The sequence below is a fragment of the Zootoca vivipara genome, chromosome 15, assembly GCF_965207765.1.
Source record: "Zootoca vivipara chromosome 15, rZooViv2.hap1.1, whole genome shotgun sequence".
NCBI classification, from domain to species: Eukaryota; Metazoa; Chordata; class Lepidosauria; order Squamata; family Lacertidae; genus Zootoca; species Zootoca vivipara.
The window spans coordinates 19,818,976-19,837,325 of NC_142598.1; the positions used below are offsets into that span (position 1 = coordinate 19,818,976).

The window sequence follows — 18,350 nt, forward strand, 5'->3', positions numbered from 1 at the left end:
GTTCACTTTAAAAAAATATGATCTGACAACACCATCTTGTGCATGTCTGCATAGAACAAAGTCTCATTAAGTGTGTACAGTATAGGAGTGCACACTCCATTTGTTATCTACATGTTTAAGCTTAAAATCTCTTAACTCTGAACCAAGGGAGCCTTTTGTTCATGAAAGAGTGGCCAGAAGCCAACTTCTGAGGTTAAGCATTGCAAATGACACAAGTATTCAATAGTCCCTTGGTCCAGTAGGAAGTTCATAATAAGTATGGACTTCCTATTGGACCTAGGGACTAATAAATTCGAGGATGTAGATGACATATTCATATATTGTGGCAGGATACTCCACTGAGCCCATAAGAGTACAAGGTTGTGTTCTTGGCCCTAAAACTATCGAGAATGTGTTCAGTTGTGAAATTACTATTATTTATAACTTTACCAACCAGACATCGTGGACAATTCACTTGTTGAAACTTTTTTTATTCAGCAACTACCATCTCTTCTCAACTTTTATTGGAGCTCAATCCCATGCATATTTACTCAGAATTGTATAGAATTGTTTCCTTAGCCTTTGAGTAAGTGATTTTGCTTGCTGTCCTCACATGCCCACACACTACCTTGTCAAGATGTAGACAAAGGGTATGAAAAGTATATGCATGTAAGCTCCACAGCCAAAGCATTGTGCATGTAAGTTACATAAAGGCTCTGCTTAATTGCAATCAAATATGTTTTGTTAGAGCTATCAGCTAGTAAGTATGTGAGAGAGAAAGCTGCCATTAATTCACTTAATTTGCACTGCCTTGGCTCTCTTCTTCCGGAAAGAGAGATGTCTCTTTCGAGGCGCCTGCCACATGCGGTTGATTGGCAGTCTTGTGATGACAGATTGTCATAAGCCACTCTTACTTTGGGACTATTTGGCATACAGTCAAACCTCGGTTGCCGAACATAATCTGTTCCAGAAGACTGTTCGAATTCAGAAACATTCAACAACCGAGGCGCGGCTTCCGATCGGTTGCACTCAAGCGCAAGCCACGTCGGATGTTCGGGTTTCGAAAACCGGAGCATTTACTTTTGGGTTTTCGGCATTCGGGAGCTGAAACGTACGATATCAAAGGCATTTGGGAACATCGGACCCCACTCATCCTCTCTCAAAATACTACTAACTACAAGCTTGTAAGCAGAAGCAGTAGTTGCAAGGCATTTTTGACCAGATATAAAAGAGCCACAGCTCTATTTTCATCTGAATCTAAAGAGAGCAATTGTAATCCAACAAAAAAATCACTACATCTTATTACTATGCTGAGATCTCCCAGAAAGGCTCTGTTCTTGGTCATTTGCTAGAACTCAAATGCTGCAATTATTAGTTTGACTGTATCAGCAGTGGAGTCCATTACCTGCCTAGTGCACATTTGCTTTTGAACACTTGGACAAATTATGAATATTATTCCAAAAAATCCCAGCAATAACAGAGTTGGTGTAAATATTGGGAATATGTGAAATCTTTCGACTCTTTGCAGTATAAATATTAAGATCAAACTTGCAGTGAAATTGAATTTGCACACACCTATGCTCTCATGTAGGGGACACAGGTGGCGCTGTGGGTTAAACCACAGAGTCTAGGGCTTGCTGATCAGAAGGTTGGCAGTTTGAATCCCTGCGACGGGGTGAGCTCCCGTTGCTCAGCCCCAGCTCCTGCCAACCTAGCAGTTTGAAAGCACGTCAAAGTGCAAGTAGATAAATAGGTACCGCTCCAAAGTGGGAAGGTAAACGGCATTCCCGTGTGCTGCTCTGATTCGCCAGAAGCGGCTTTGTCATGCTGGCCACATGACCTGGAAGCTGTACGCCGGCTCCCTCGGCCAATAACGCGAGATGAGCGCCGCAACCCCAGAGTCGGTCACGACTGGACCTAATGGTCAGGGGTCCCTTTACCTTTACTTTTATGCTCTCATGTAATTCCATACATTCCTTTTTCAAGAAGCAAGAAAGTTCTAGGGTGACACACTTCAGTTTAAGAAGAGATCTAAGGCATTAAAAAACCTCACTTGTTCACAAAATAGCATGTAAACTGTCTGCCTTAATGTCTACACCAGGTATATATGTATAACACTGTGTAAGTGTGCACACTTAGACTCTAGCCTCCATACAGCCTACACTAATCTGTTTCTACACCCTTTTTGCCTTAAAATTATTTTAGGGTGGGGGGAGATGTTACATAACGCCTTGATTATGTGAACACTTTTGCACTTGTATCCACTTTTGTTGTTGTGATTTATACCAACTATCATTTCTGCTTGAAATCCTGTAGGTATGTGGGCAAAGACTATTCTGCTGCCCAGGAATTAATGGAAGAGCAGATGAAGGATTGGTATGGTCGGAACCCCTCAGGTTTGCAGATACAGTCGCCTAAAGTTGGCCAGGTTGTTGCTGTGCCTGCAGTAGAAGATGCTTGGCTGCGTGCACAGATTATTTCGACAGAAGGCAATAGGATAAAGGCAAGTGCAGTAGGTTTCTGTAGTAAAAATGGCGAAAGTGCTGGTCTCTCAGTTCATTGCAATAGCTGCCTTGGACACTTCTTACAAAGTGGGAAGTTGGGATAATATTTGCTTAAATAAATAATAATGATAATGTGGGTGAGAAGTGTTAAATTCTTCTAAGGCAAACTAATAATTGCAGCATTTGAGCTCTAGCAAATGACCAAGAACTGAGAGATCTCAGCGTAGTAATACGATGCAGTGATATATATTTTTTTATTACAATTGCTCTCTTTAGATTCAGATGAGAATGGAGCTGTGGATCTTTCATATCCAGTCAAAAATGCCTGTGCATCTACTGCTTCTGCTTACAAGCTTGTAGTTAGTAGTGTTTTGAGAGAGGATGGGTGGGGTCCGATGTTCCTACTGCAGTCAGCAAAATGTTAGGGGGTTCAACTGACTCAGCCACCAGATGTATTTGACTTCCGTCAGTTATGTGTAGAAATTCAGAAACTGGCTAGGGAAGAGGATCACTGCTTCCCTTTCATTCCAGGATCCCCAATACCTCTAAAACAGGCCAGGGTGGCTGGAGTGATGGCAAAACCTCTCTCTCTCTCTTACCAGCTGTCATCTAAGATGTTGATGCCACCCCCCTGCCACTTGATGCACTGTTTAGTCTCTCTTGGCTTCTTTGAGCTGAGGAGCTGAACAAGGAGGGAAATAGAGATCAGGTCATACAAGCGTTTGTGGATTTTACTGGCTGCAATTCTGTCTATATGAGGAGGAAAAGAAGGGATCAGTAAGAGAGTGGTGGTGAGGAGAAGAAGAAGAAGAAGAAGAAGAAGAAGAAGAAGAAGAAGAAGAAGAAGAAGAAGAAGAAGAAGAAGAAGAAGAAGAAGAAGAAGAAGAAGAAGAAAATTAATAATTTATTATTTATACCCCGCCCATCTGGCTGGGTTTCCCCAGCCACTCTGGGCAGCTTCCAACAGAAATATTAAAACACACTAATTTCTTAAAGATTAAAAGCTTCCCTAAACAGGGCTGCCTTCAGATGTACAACTTGCTACTGCCACATCCTCCTTGTTCATGGGCCCTCCCCAACATATTGACAAGTGGTTATCTTCTCATCTATACACTCTGAAGCATTAAACACTACTTGGGTGACTTGTTCTTTTTATATATATGGGGAAAGGCTCATTGTGCCTCCGATGAAGGCTTAGGATTTCTGCAATAAAGACATTTCTCTGTATGAATAACATGGTAAGTGCCCTTCCATCAGCCGCAGCTGTAAGTTGCGAATCTCCATGTCATTTCATAGTACGTATGGCTTAGGATGGCAACCTCGAATATGAAAACAAACATTCAAATTTTCACTGCATGGAGGCCTATAAGGAGGGATCTTGGATATTCAGGGCCAGATTCAGCAAACTAGTCCCACCAGCAGAAGCCTGCCCAAGAACCTCCACTAATGAAGCAATACTTCCCCACCCCCGCGCGCGCGCCCCGTTGGCTCTGTGGGGGTGGTCAGGACACCCCTGGAACAGTGCACAGTAGGGAGGAGAGAACAAAAAATGGCTCTACCAGACAAGGATAAATGCTTGCATTGCTGGAGCAAATCAAGCACTGTGCTGAATTTCTCCCTCGGGGATTTACAGTTAACTGCGAACTATGGCTGTAAAGAGAACAGGGCCAACATGATGTAGCACCAGTAATATGACCAACGAATAAGTCTTCCTTATATAACATGGCTGTGTCTTTCTGTCTTTGTTCCATCCCTAGGTATGCTACGTTGATTATGGCTTTAGTGAAACCATTGAGAGTACCAGAGTGTGCAAACTAGCCAAGCAATTCTATTCACTGCCGTTCCAGGCTTCAAAATGCAAACTAGCAGGTAAGAGATGCGCCTTAGCCTTCAGTGTGACTACAGAAGCAGTTTGAATGTACTACGAACTGGGAGAAGGAAGGAAGGAAGGCTGTGCCTAACTCCAGATATTGCCAGCTGGGATTCTAAAGGACTGCCCCACCTGGCAGTGCCACCTTGCAGCTTTTATAGTAAAGAGGGGGGTGCAAGAGAATAGTGAGTGGTGGTCATCCCTATGAATTTATTTCCTTGCAATTTTTACTTGCTCCAGTGGAAGGTGTGTGTCTTTTTTTAAACAAACAAACCTCTGGTATAGTAAATTCTCATCTGGATTTTTTAGAAGTGCATGTTCTTATTTGGTGTTGCGTTTTAATGCTTATGGAACTTTGCAAACAGACATGACAGGAAACGATATTAGTGCATCCAGTGTGATGTAGCAGAGTGTTGGACTAAAACTGGGGAGGCTTGGTTTCAAATCCCTACTCATCCATGAAGCTCCCTGTGTGACTTTGGCTAATTGTAGGTTAGGCTGAGAGATTACATCACAGGGTTGCTATGAGAATAAAAGGGGAAGGAACTATGTATGTTGCCTTGAGTTCACTGGAGTAAAGGCAAGAAATAAATGTAATAAGTAGTGTTTTGTTGTTTGGTTTTTTAAAACGTAAAACAATTGCACAAGATGCATGGGACATTAATGACTGCACAACCACTAGGCCAGGGTAGGCAACCTCAGGCCCGTGGGCCGGATGCGGCCGAATTGCCTTCTCAATCCGGCCCACGGACGGTCTGGGGGATCAGCATGTTTTTACATGAGTAAAACTGTCCTTTTCTTTAAAATGCATCTCTGGGTTATTTGTATGGCCTGCCTAGTGTTTTTACATGAGTAGAATGTGTGCTTTTATTTAAAATGCATCTCTGGGTTATTTGTGGGGCATTGGAATTCATTCATTCCCCCCCCCTCAAAAAAAATATAGTCCGGCCCACCACATGGTCTGAGGGAAGGTGGACCGGCCCATGTATGAAAAAAGGTTGCTGATCCCTGCACTAGGCGACTGAAATTGGAATTTATTCTTTGTATGCCTTGAAAGAGCATCTCTCTGTTCTACAATCATCTTTGTGTGGTGGGGGAGATGACAGCCCCCGTGAAGCATAGTGTGGTCTCTGCTTTTAAAATATAAGCAAATCCCCGCAAACATTTTGATGATGTGTCAATTACTGTGTGTAATTTCTCAAATATTTTGTATAATTCTGATTTGCTAGGTCTGAGGAGGAAGTCTTAAAAGAGTACTGAAGCCCTGCCTTGAACTACTGGAAATCTTAATCGGCCACCCTTCTTTCTGGCTTCTGCCTTCAAACAGGCATGCAAATACATTTTTAGAGTTGTAAGGGTTACAGACTTGCTTAAAGCAAGTAGCTCTAAGGTGCAGGGAGACTCAGGTGATGGTATACATTAGATGGACAAAATAAGCATCAAGAGAAATCAGGTCCACCAAACAAGTGGAACGCCCCCCCCCCTTTTTGCCATAAGCAATTATAGTCCAAGCAGCCATGCTGATTCAAGATCTCTTTTGGAGATGTCCACAAAACCTACACTCTCCTCTTGACTGCCTTGTTTTAGGGTTAGAAGCCTTCTCGGACGACCCTGTCATGGTGAAAGTGGTGGACTCTCAAACCTGTGGCAAGATATTTGCTGTTGAAATACTAGAGAAAAATGACATTCCCCTTGTCATCCTGTACGATACTTCAGGAGAGGATGACATCAACATCAACGCTTCTTGCCTGAAGGCGCTTTGTGATAAATCTCTTGAGCTTCGCCTTCAGGTACTGTTTTCATCTGCTTGTAAAACCAGTAAGATGAGTTGAGTACACTTAAGTTGCAGCAACCCAAATACATGTTTTGTTTTTAACAGGTAGATGTACTCTATACAAATGTCCGAGTAACCAATGTCTGTTCGGATGGAACTTTATACTGTCAGGTGCCATCAAAGGGCCTGACCAAACTCTCTGAAGCTTTGCAGAAGCTGGAAAATTACTTCCACCACAAGGTGAATCTTGCTTTTAATTTTGGTTGCCAACTACACATTCACAAAAGTCACCTAACAACCCCTTTGTTCACAAATGAAGAATGCTAAGGTTCCCAATCATTCATTCTTGCTGAGTGAACACCACACACTTTTGCTGTTACACATACTCACTAGCTGCCCAGATGTGCTGTCTTGCAGTATTAAAAATATGTGCGCCCATGCAGTACTGCATATTTTCATACGTGGAAATCCTTGTAATGTCAGGAAAAGTAGTTCAGTCCTGAAATCCCCAAAGCAATTTTCACGCTCATGCCTTTTTACAGATAAATCCAGCTGGCATTATCCAGACCCATATTGTGCAAAAAAAAATAGGGTTCCTCAGTAACAATTGTTGTTTTGTTTGATTAGGCCAACTGTGCGCTAGCCGTTTCAGGACAGGTGATCCCGTAGAGCACAGTTTCCCAAACTTGGGTCTCCAGCTGTTGTTAGACTACAACTCCCATCATCCCTCACTAGCAGGACCAGTGGTTGCAGATGATGGTACCTGTAGCCCAAAAACAGCTGGAGTCCCAAGTTTTGGAAAACCTGTGAAGATCAACCCCAGAAGCATTTTTGTAGCACTGTATATGTCTAGAATGTACAAGATACATATTTTCGGAGATTGATAGTGATGCTTGTTCCTGGCTTCTTAGTGGTTCTTAATCGTTTCTCTAGTGGTGCCCTTACCAGAGTGGACATATGAAGGTAACTCATCAGTGTGTGTGTGTGCTAGTATTTTGGGGAAGAAATCTCTCTAGTGGAATTGCTGCAGGTAGAGTTAGGTATGTTCCCCCTTTTGGTAACTTGCTTGAGCTATAATGCACTCCTTACCTGCACATTTGGCTGCTGCATTGTGACTACTTAAAAAGGCTTTGCTTCTTTGTTCCAGCAGGTAACAGAGCATTCGGTATCGCTCCCTTACTGTGGCAAGATCTGTCTGCTTAACTGTAAAGGAAAGTGGGCACGTGTGGAGGTAGGGCATGTGGTGTCACTAAGAAATGAACTGCAAAAAAGGTTCAAATATTTTAATTCTCTGATATTCTAAATGGGCTACTTATTTGTACATTGAATTCTAGAAAAAAAAATTGGGGTTTTAGCTACCTTGTATTATTTAATGAGTTTAAGTAATGCCACTGTCATTAGTTAACAATAAGCGCACAGTTTGTTGCGGTTTTCATGAGCCAGTTTCTGGTGAAGCAGAATCCTGACCAGTGCCATGGGATGGAACAGTCTCTCCCATTTCCCATATTATTATAGGAAAGAGTTTTAATTGAGTGAAAACTGCTTCAAGCTTACCGGTAAATATTTGAGAAACTGGCAGCTAGTGAAATAAGTAGAATGAAACCAAAATAAAAGCTGAAAACTAGTTGTGAAATGTTTGCTGATCTTTTGCTTGCTGCTTCTCAGAGATGGTAAGTTGCTGTCTGCAATTTATACTGATCTCAGCCTTGGGTTCAGTAGCTGACATGTCCTTCACCTTCAGATTCCTAAGAAGCTTGGTTCCTTTTCGCTGTGAAAATATATATACAGTACAGGTGAAACTCGGAAAATTAGAACATCGTCGAAAAGTGCATTTATTTCAGTAATGCAACTTAAAAGGTGAAACCAATATATGAGATAGATGCATGACATGCAATCAAGATATGTCAAGCCTTTATTTGTTGTAATTGTAATTATTTGTTGTTAGGATGGTCAATTATAAATGGAATGTAATTAATGAAATGTAATAGCGATGTTTGTTTTTGTATTATTGTAACTATTTGTGGAATTTCCAAAAGAAAGCATTTGTAAAAATTAAAAGAAAAAATTAAAATAATAAGTTGCATTACTGAAATAAATGCACTTTTAGATGATATTCTAATTTTCCGAGTTTCACCTGTATATGGGGCTCCCCACATAACGGGACTTGCATAGTCTAGGGCTAGGCTCTGAATGGCAACCCAGTAGATGTTGTTGGATTCAGCTGTGGCAGCATCTAGATGGGAGACTTTTTTGTATTGTGCCCTGGTTTTGTTTCATTGCCTTGTATACTTACCTAAATTACACTGTGACGGATTTATTTACTTTGGAAATATGTTCTTGGATTGCACCTTGTGTCAGCCCCAGTCTACATGGCTAATGAGGAGAGTTGGATTCTCCTGGAGGGTCATAGGTTCCTTATCCTTGGTGTAGGCCACTGGCTTGAACCTTTTTTATCTTTCAGTGGGAAAGAGTTCTACGCTAATAAGATGCTTTAAGCCCAGAGCTTTCCAAACTTTTCATGTTGGTGACACACTTTTTGGACATGCAACATATCACGACACATTTCTGCATCCTTTTGCAGCACAGTCATTCAGTTTCATTAGCCAACTGGAGGTTAAACTAACCCCTTTCCAGCCCTGAGAGGAGCGTAGGGAATGTTCGCGTAACACACCTACACACTGCAGCCGGGACACTAACGTGTCGCGACACACAGTTTGGAAAGCTCTGCTTTAAGTCGATCTGAATATGCATTACGCTCTCTGGTTTTCCAAGATTGCAGAGGTGCTGACTAAGGCCCCAGCCTCAGGGCGCCCAGCGGAATGTGCACATGATGTCATGTTGCGTGCACATGCTGCCGCTGCTCTCTGGCACCATTTCCGTACTTCCACGACACCCATTTGGGGGGGTGGAGCCCTGTGGTGGAGGCCCTGGTGAGGCAGAAGTAAGGCACCAGGTAAAGGCCGGGCACCCACAGTGAAATGTTTGTGGGTGCCCAGGCACCCAGGGCCCCCTGAAATTGGCACCAGTGCAAGATTGCCTGGTGAATCTTAGGCAGCATAATGGTCCTTGGACTGCCTAATTGCTTAAAAGACCATTCCTGCCATGATCTTTAACACTGAGTTTTCAAAGTGGGCAACACATTTCCTTTTAGACCAGGGTTGCTAACCCTAGTCCATCCAAACAGATTTTTATGCCCCCCCCAAAGACCCCACTGGTTTTGTTGGTCAAGCGGTGGGGAATAAGTGTGTGTGTAGCCTCTGTGCGTGCATGCAAAAATGTGTATGCGGGAGTGTTGGGTGACCACACCGTTGCATGCAGCCTCTGGAAGGTTGGCCAAGGATGAATGCAACCCTCGGACCCAAAATGATCAGCCACTCTTACTTCATACAGGCTGGATTCAGTTCAGCAGGGATTTCCCCCTGCACCCCCCAAAAAATTGGCTCCAGGGGGGTTGGGAGAATCCCCAGAAGGGTATGCCGGGGAGGAAAAGAGAGGTTGTTCTACCTGGCAAGAAAAAATGCTTCCGCTCACTGAATGGTAACCTTAGCACAACATTGAATTCCACTCTATGTATTAAAATAGGTTTCTCCATTCTCGTATTTTGCTTCATTTCCTTGATGCAGATAACCAGTGTTCATAGTAGCCGGGCTCTTGACGTACAGTTTATGGATACTGGAACAGTATCATCTGTAAAAGTAGTAGAGCTGAGAGAGATTCCCCCGACGTTTCTGCGTGAAGTCATTGCAATACCACCTCAGGTATGAAGTTTTGTTAATCACTGGTTGTTGCCAGGAGCTGTGTAGACATCATCCTTGTTACCCACGTACATTTCAGTGTAACCTGAATATCATTGTAATTATATTGTATGATTGTTTTAGGCAACAAAATGCTGCTTGGCTGACCTTCCTCTTAATATTGGCATGTGGACTCCAGATGCTGTGCTTTGGCTGAGAGACACAGTATTAAATTGTCCTGACTGCAGCATTAAGGTAAAAAGATGTCTGTTTGTTGCTTAAAATTCAAGGTGCAGGATGTTCTTAAATGTCTCTTGCAAAGCCAAACTGTACTACTGTTAGTTTATGTGCTTTGCTTGTTTCTGTCATAAATGAAGGACGTTGATTGATGAGCAGTTCCTTTTTGTAGCCACCATATTTCCATATGATATTGTCATGTACAGCTAACCCACAGGTCTTCATAAGAGCAGGAGGAATTGTGATAATGTAACAATTTACATTTACAATATGATTCTGCTGCAGATATTATTATTTTTTAAGCAGTGTTAACCATAGATGTGCTCTAAGGGTTACCTGAGTCCATTTCTCTCTCTGTTAAAAGCAGAGCAGCAGACTTGGGTTGGAGCAATGCAGTCCTATGCCCTATCTTCTTTCAGTCTTTACCCTGTTCCACCTACTGAATTGCACAGAATTTATTTAAGGTTTTCTTAGAATAGATATAGCACATTTTGAACACTCAAGTGACCTGTGACCTGTCTCCTCCTTGGAGCCCCTTCTCCCTCCTACTCCTGCCCATGTTACTGTTGACAGAGGTTTGCTACTTCAGTTACTCTCTGATTGTGCTTACAAAGGAATAAAACTAAGATCCGAGTGAATGAGTGTGTATACTTCCTGGGCAGTGAATGATCTTCACAAACACTCTGGGAAGGTAATCACAGTCTGCAAGAACCAAATACAGGCAGCGCTACACTGTTTGCTGTGTACAGTCAAACCTTGGTTGTCGGACGTAATCCGTTTTGGAAGTCCATTCAGCTTCCAAAATGTTCGACAACCGAGGTGCGACTTCCAGTTGGTTGCAGGAGCTTCCTGCACTCAAGCAGAAGCTGCGTCGGACATTCAGCTTCAGAAAAACTTCCAAACTTCCGGGTTTTCGGCGTTCGGGAGCCAAATGGTTCCAAAATGGAGGCGTTCGGGATCCGAGCTTTGACTGTACTTTGGGAGTTCCTCGTTGGTCTTGATTGTGGTGTTGATATGAGAGGGAATTTTCCATTTTGTCTTGAGGTTATGGCAAGAAGAGAAAAGGCATTGGCTTCAAAATGCTTCCCTGAGCAAATGATTTGATAAACCAGAGATCTGGTGTTGGGGTAAAAACAGGTATCTTATTCTGCTGCTCACTGGACTGTGTTCTTTCTCTTTTCCAGCCCATTTTTATGGGGCACTACAAATGATGATGATTATTATTATTATTATTATTATTATTATTATTATTACTTCACCCATCAGACTGAGTTGCCCCAGTCACTCTGGGTGGCTTCCACAAAAATACAAATAAAACAAAGGGAAACAATCAAACATGAAAAGCTTCCTGAAACAGGGCTGCCTTCAGATATATACAAAATTTTATATAGTTGCTTAACTCTTTGCTATCTGCTGGAAGGGTGGGTGTGACTACTGAAAAAGCCTTCTGCCTGGTTCCCTGTAATTTCACTTCTCGCAGAGAGGGAAACATCCGGAAGGCCCTTGGAGTTGGACCTCAGTGTCCTGGCTGAACAATGAGGGTGGAGAAGCTCCTTCAGGAAAGTGGTGTTTCAGTAGACTTTAAATTTACTGTGGTCAATATTAGAACCCCTTTTATAGCTTTTATCTAACAATGTACATTTGTATTGGGAGAGCGGAGCGGTGGGAGGGTTCTGAGCATTGTATTTACTCTAATGCAGGGGCGGCTAACCCAAACGCTTGTCTTCCTTGACCATTGGGCATGCTGGTTGGGACTGATGGAATTGGGAATATAGCAATATCTGGAAGGCCACAGGTTCAGTTAAGATATACTATTAAGTTCGATTTTTTTTTATTGTAAGTGGCTTTGAGTATTTTAAAGAGAAGAGTGACACAAGCTTGATGTGTGTTTAGCAATAGTACTTTCTCGTTTGATGGCCTACTCTTGGTGACGTTTCTAATGGCGCAAGAGTTCATGCGTTAACATTTTCCTGCCCCTGTTTTGAGTAAGAGTAAATTTGCTAGTAGAAATGTTCCTTCTCTTTCTTCCTTCCTCCACTCTTAAGGTGGTTAAACTGGATGACAGAATTGCACACGTCTATTTATTTACGCCAAAGAGCTTTCCAGACCCAGACCGTAGTATTAACAGGCGGATCACTAACGCAGACTTGTGGAAGCATCAGAAGGACGTCTTCTTGAGTGCCTTTCCCAGTAGCTCCCTCCCTGCAAAGGGGGAATCGAACTTACCAGAGACGGCAAGCTCAGGTGCCAAGAAGGGTTTTGCTCCACGTGCTCCAGAGGCCAGCAGTGCTGGGGCAGCCTTGACTATGCCTCCACCTTTGGCATTACCTAAACCCCAGGAGCAGATGGATGTGTTCGTCTCCTTGGCCTGTCATCCTGGTTACTTTGTCCTCCAGCCTTGGCAAGAGATGCACAACCTGGAAGTACTGATGGAAGAGATGCTTTTATACTACGGCAAAGCGGACGAGGGAACTACCGCTGTTGAAAAAAACAAACTCTATGCTGCTAAAGTGAAAAACGTGTAAGTAGCTTTTCATCAATGGCTCATGAGTGAAGTGGGGTGGGTGCAACCCTGCGTACTGAAGGGTCTCAGAGCAGTCTTTGTGTATTGGATCCAATCCCATCTGTTTAGATTAGCCTTTCTTGGGCCCAGTGGCCAAGAATGATGGGAGTTGTAGCTCAAGGGCATTTTTGCACCCAAGGCTGAGAAAGGCTGGTCTCAACAGTGACTAACCAGATCTCTCTGGGATGCTTGCATAAGGCAGCAATTATCCCATACTATTTGTCCACAGCATTTGCAGTCTAGGGGGATATTGGCCCATAGCATTTGGCTCTGCTGGTTCAAGTTCCACCCTCCTCTCTTTCTGCATCGGCTGAAGACCTTGGTGCATCTTTCCCCCTACGAATTCCTGACTCCTACATGTTATTTCCTCTTGGGGGGGGGCATAACATTGTGGACATATATCTGTGTACCTTTTCACCAATAACGGAGTATTTTTTTATTTAAAAAAAGGAAGGAAGGAAGGAAACACACATCAGTATGTTGGGGAATATATACAGTGGTGGGGAAGAAGAAACTCTGTTCCTCAAGTTGGGGCTAAGCCTTCCCTTCTGGGTAAGAAAAGCAGGACAGAAGGGGTTTGACTTCCTGAAGCCACAAAAGTTCTTAACGGCACAAATAAATTAATACATGCTCGCAGGGTGCATTCTAGGGGGTGCAAGCAGCTGTTGAGAAGTCAGAATGGAGCGAGAGGGGCCTGTCCCTATCATAGTGGGGTTACCTGGTTTTATATGAGGATCCCATGTCAGACTTTGTGCCTGCTTTTATTTTTTATTTTTTTATTTTTATTAAAGATTTTATTAGGTTACAAAGGTAGTGCAATGTCTCATTTTTTTCCATGCATCATTTTTACACATCAATTTTACATGTTGAGACATTATGAGGAAGGGGGGAAAGAGGTAGGTGGGATGGGGAGTTTGTGCCTGCTTTTAGTTAAAATCAGGGCCCCTCTGTCTCAGAACGCTCCTGTTTGTCCTCTGCATGCGACAGGTATCATAACAACTCTTGATTTGTTAAACTTAAAAAGGCATTTAACTATAGTAATAGTAATTGATTACTTATAACCTGCCCATCTGACTGGGTTGCCGCAGCCTCTCTGGACGCCTTCCAACGTAATATAAAAATACGGGAAAACTAGCAGTGATAGTAAACTTGTGTCCATGTTACTGGACCCTTTATCTTAAATGCTTTGTGTCTGTACGCTCTCCAAATGCCTCCTTTGTTTCTTAGGTGGCACAGAGTGCTAATAAGAGGAATGTTGGCCAATGGGCTGGTGTCCGTTTATGAGCTGGACTATGGTAAACATGAGCTTGTCGGCATCCAGAATGTAAAGCCTCTGCCGGATATGTTCAGAAAACTGCCATTTCAGGCCATAACAGCCCAGCTTGCAGGTAGGTGATATGGCGGGGCGATATATCGTCCAAAACCGGTTTGGGTGGGTGTGTATGGGTGTGTGCTATGCAAAAATCACAATGGGGGGAAACTGAAGCCAGTCAATGCCTCTACATAGCTCCATCCTTATTTCAGACAATGTGATATATCACAATGTTTAGCTGGTGAGATGTCACGATCCTGAAACCAGATATCGGCCAGCCCTAGTAGGTGATAAATTCTAAGATATTGAGACAATGGTCATGGGTGTCATTAAAACAACAACACCCCTAATCTGAATATAGTAAAGAACATTTGGTTCTGGGAACTTAATGAAACTTCACCATCTGCCTTGAAATAATCCCAAATTGGTATACTATAAATAATGTTTTAGCAGTTAAACAAGCAATTTTTGCTCTTCCGTCAAAATGTATGTTCAGTAGGACTGTCTGCCGTATGACATTCTGAAAAGTCATAGGTATGTTACTGGTTCAGTTAAGCTTTTTGTCTTTATTATTTATTTATTTTAATAATTCTTATTATATATTGCTGGTTAGGAGATTATGAAAATACATGCTTATACTTTAAGAGTCATGTGAACTATATCTAAATCACCTCTTGGTAACTGCTGAGTTCTCACAATAGAATAGGCAAACTCGGCCCTCCAGATGTTTTGGGACTACAACTCCCATCATCCCTAGCTAACGGGACCAGTGGTCAGGGATGATGGGAATTGTATAGTGGTACCTCGGTTTACGGAGGCAATTGGTTCCGGGGAGCCGTTCACTCCCCAAGCAGTACTTAAACGGAGCGCCTCTTCCGTGCGTGCGCGAAGCACCAATAGAGCACTTCTGCACACCCGTGCGCCGCGGAACCCAGAAGTAAACACTTCCGGTTCAGTGGAGTACTCAAACCGAGAGTACTCAAACCGCAATGGACATAAACCGTGGTATGACTGTAGTCCCAAAGCATCTGGAGGGCCAGGTTTGCCTATGCCTGGAGTAGATGCTAGTTGGCAAAAAAGCCACTAGAGGGCTTTCTTGACACATGGGGTGGAGATGAGTGCTACATAATACGGGGACTGCATTCCAGTAGGCGGACAATTCCTGTCGTGTCAACCCATAGCAAAGTTTCAGTTTACTAATGTTGTTACACTTTTTGTGTGTGGAAGCAAGTCCGTGCCACATCTAGCTTGCTTGTTTTATTGCTATTGAAAACATTTTCATTAAATTTCCAAGGTGGATTATAGGTTTTTTGAAATAATTAAAATCCAGTATATGTAAAAGTCTAGGCATTGAAACAGAATATTCATAGTTAAATTTGTAATAAGGTTAATGGGAGGGTGGGTGTGTTTGTATTTGTGTGTGTGAAAATCATTCCTTGGTGCTACGTGAACTCTTTGGGGAAGAAATTCCCCTGCTGCAAAAACCTTTTTCCTGGTCACTACCCTCCTGATGTCTTGCGGTGGGTGTCACCTGGTTGGTCTTGGACAAAATGGCTCACATAGGAGAAGATGGTCCTTTAGATACCATGGTTCCAAGCTACACAGGGCTTTACAGGTTTTAAACCCAGTACTTTCAGTTCTTAGTAGGACACAGGTGGCGCTGTGGTCTAAACCACTGAGCCTCTTGGGCTTGCCAATTGGAAGGTCGATGGTTCAAATCCCTGCGACGGGGTGAGCTCCCACTGCTGTGTCCCAGCTCCTGCCAACCTAGCAGTTCGAAAGTACGCCAGTGCAAGTAGATAAATAGGTACTGCTGTGGTGGGAAGGTAAACTGTTTCCATCACGGTGTCCTGTTGCCCCAGAAGCGGTCTACTCATGCTGGCCACATGACCCGGAAAACTGTCTGTGGACAAACGCCGGCTCTCTCGCCCTGAAAGGCGGATGAGCGCCACAACCCCATAGTCACCTTTGACTGGACTTAACCGTCCAGGGATCCTTTCTCTTTTTACCTTTACCTTTACTTTCAGTTGTCCTGAGAAGGGTATTTCATCTCAGGCCTCCTTTGGGTCAGTGCCACATCTGTGGAGCCATTGCCCTTACAGCTGCGAACTGTGAATTGGCTTCATCATCCGCTGCTGCTCCGACAGACATCTGGTTAGCCTCGGTGAGAACAGGATGCGGAAATGGATGGGCCATTCGCCTGACCTAGAAAGATGTTCTTAGGCTCTTGTGATTTGGGAAATAGTTTCTAAATCAACTTTTTTCACTTTCCCTAATGTAGACTCGGATTAAGTAAAATGATGAGGTGTAGTTATATAGAAAAGCTGTGACTGACAGCAAAGCCATAATTGACTGCTTTCAAACTCTCCAGATCATGAGCTTTCAAATGGCTTGCTGCCTAGGCAGGTTCAGTACCAGTAGCTTTCAACTTACGCCACTGTTCTGTGGTTACATGTTAACTTGCTTTTGTGCTGCTTTCCTCTAGGAACAGAGGGCCGGCAGTGGTCTGAGGAGGCCTCAGTAGTCTTCCGAAATCATGTTGAGAAGAAAGCTTTGGTGGCGCAGGTGCTAGCAGTTATCGATGGGGCTAATCCATGGGAGCGCAAAGCTGTCGTCTACTTAGTTGACACATCACAACCGGACACAGATATCTGGATTCATGATATTATGACCCAATATTATATGGAGATTTCAAAGGCAAACTAATGCTTCAACAAAACAAAACAAAACAAAACCTTCATTAATACCAGCAATAAGAATGTTAACATAGCTGTGACCATATGTGGTTTTGCTTCGGATTTTTTGCACTGTTGAATGCTAGAATGTTAACTGTATAAATAAATTTCTGTTAACTTATTCTATCGGAACAATTTCCTTCTAGGAGCTAAGTCTAAAGGTAACAACTTTTCATCAGCTCGCTAGGTGGCAGCCCCCGAGACAACTTTATTTGCTTTGTGGCCAACCTATTATAATGGCATCTCCCATTTAAAAGATCTAAGAGCGGATCTGAGGAGAAACCCTGGAAGTGCTGCTGACAGTCAGTGTAGACTGCATAAATTAGATTAACCAGTGGTCTTAATTCCTTATGAGACACATTCATATGATCAAGGCTGTGCCTGAGGATGTGATCTTGATTATGGAAACCATACAGTAAAATGCCATCAACCTTTAAAATTGGGTTTGAACATTCCCGACTCTAGAATAGTGGCCCTTGAAAATGATAGACTGGGACAAGGGATGACCAGTCTCCATCTACATTGATTATAAGCCATCCACACTACTGCTTTCTCTCCATATATTTTGCTCTTCCCCATCCCAATTAATAAGCCTGGTTCAGCCCAATAGTAGTTACAGAAAGTATGCAGAAACAACATCCTTTCTGAACTTTTTTAGAAAGCCCATTTGTATAACCTGAATGCAGTAGCCTCTGTGGCTCCTGGTAACTATCTACATCTCGCACAGTTAAGGTGGATTGCATGGTTACTAGGCTATTGATGTATATTTCATTACTTGAAAATCAGGCTCCTGGAATGGCTTACATATATCCATAACAGGACAGCCCCTACCCTCAGACGTACATTCTAAGAAACAAATGAATGGAAAAGTGATTCAGGAGGAGGAGGAGACAACCAAACTCTGGCACTATTTAGTTTGTTGCAGAGTTCTTGCAATGACCAGCTGGAATGGGGAAAAAATTCAAAAGTTGCTGGTCTTTCATCAGAGCTGATGGAGAGGCCTTGTAATCGCATCTCTCCCTCTTTGCAGGTTAACAGAATGACTGCTGAGGAAGGAGCCCAGTGGAGCTGGGAATGTAATGTACTGTATAAAATATATAAATACATTTTGGAGCTGTAGAGCAGGGAAAGGGAACCTGGCCCAGTATTGGGAGGAGAAGCTGTTCATTAAAACTCTCCCCAACTTGGTTTCATGGAATCATTTTGCTAATGTTTACTTGAGTAAGGCCCATGTAACTCAATGGGGCTTAATTCTGATTGGACATACCGTACATAGAACTGCACTGTTTAATTTTGGTTCCTTTCTTCCCACGGCCGCCTTTTTAAAACCTTTGGGTCTCGTTTTGAATAAAGCACCTTGGGTTTTGCAAGACATTATTTGGTGTGTGTGTGTGTGTGTGTTTTTCATCCAACCTTTCCCCTCTCATTTCTCCCTAAATATAGGATTGCATGGAAGAACACACTGAGGTTGGTGTTGTTTTTTATAGCAAGCCTGATTCAATCATTGCCCTTTCTTTGGAGCGGTATTTATACCTACACCTCTTGAACAAAACGAGCTGTTCAAGGAACATCCTGCCACACTCTGCAGAAGGGTTTCTGCTATATATTCAGCTGTGGCCCCCAGTAGAATGGCAGGTGCCAA

At 43.0% G+C, this 18,350-nt stretch overlaps 1 protein-coding gene across 4 annotated transcripts in view; it reads left to right on the forward strand.

The window, feature by feature from the left end:
• TDRD7 (tudor domain containing 7) overlaps positions 1-18,082 on the forward strand; it is a 51,895-nt gene extending 33,813 nt beyond the window's left edge. For 3 of the 4 annotated variants that reach the window (XM_035140967.3, XM_088659070.1, XM_035140968.3), the window contains exons 8-17: positions 2,296-2,482; positions 4,241-4,352; positions 5,941-6,143; positions 6,233-6,367; positions 7,275-7,358; positions 9,751-9,885; positions 10,006-10,116; positions 12,144-12,619; positions 13,889-14,049; positions 16,459-18,082. In XM_035140967.3, the coding sequence (XP_034996858.1) occupies positions 2,296-2,482; positions 4,241-4,352; positions 5,941-6,143; positions 6,233-6,367; positions 7,275-7,358; positions 9,751-9,885; positions 10,006-10,116; positions 12,144-12,619; positions 13,889-14,049; positions 16,459-16,679 (1,825 nt within the window). In that variant the 3' untranslated portion in view covers positions 16,680-18,082. The remainder of the gene's footprint in view (positions 1-2,295; positions 2,483-4,240; positions 4,353-5,940; positions 6,144-6,232; positions 6,368-7,274; positions 7,359-9,750; positions 9,886-10,005; positions 10,117-12,143; positions 12,620-13,888; positions 14,050-16,458) is intronic. The other variant, XM_060269054.2, reaches the window with a different exon arrangement.
• The last annotated feature ends 268 nt before the right edge of the window (positions 18,083-18,350 follow it).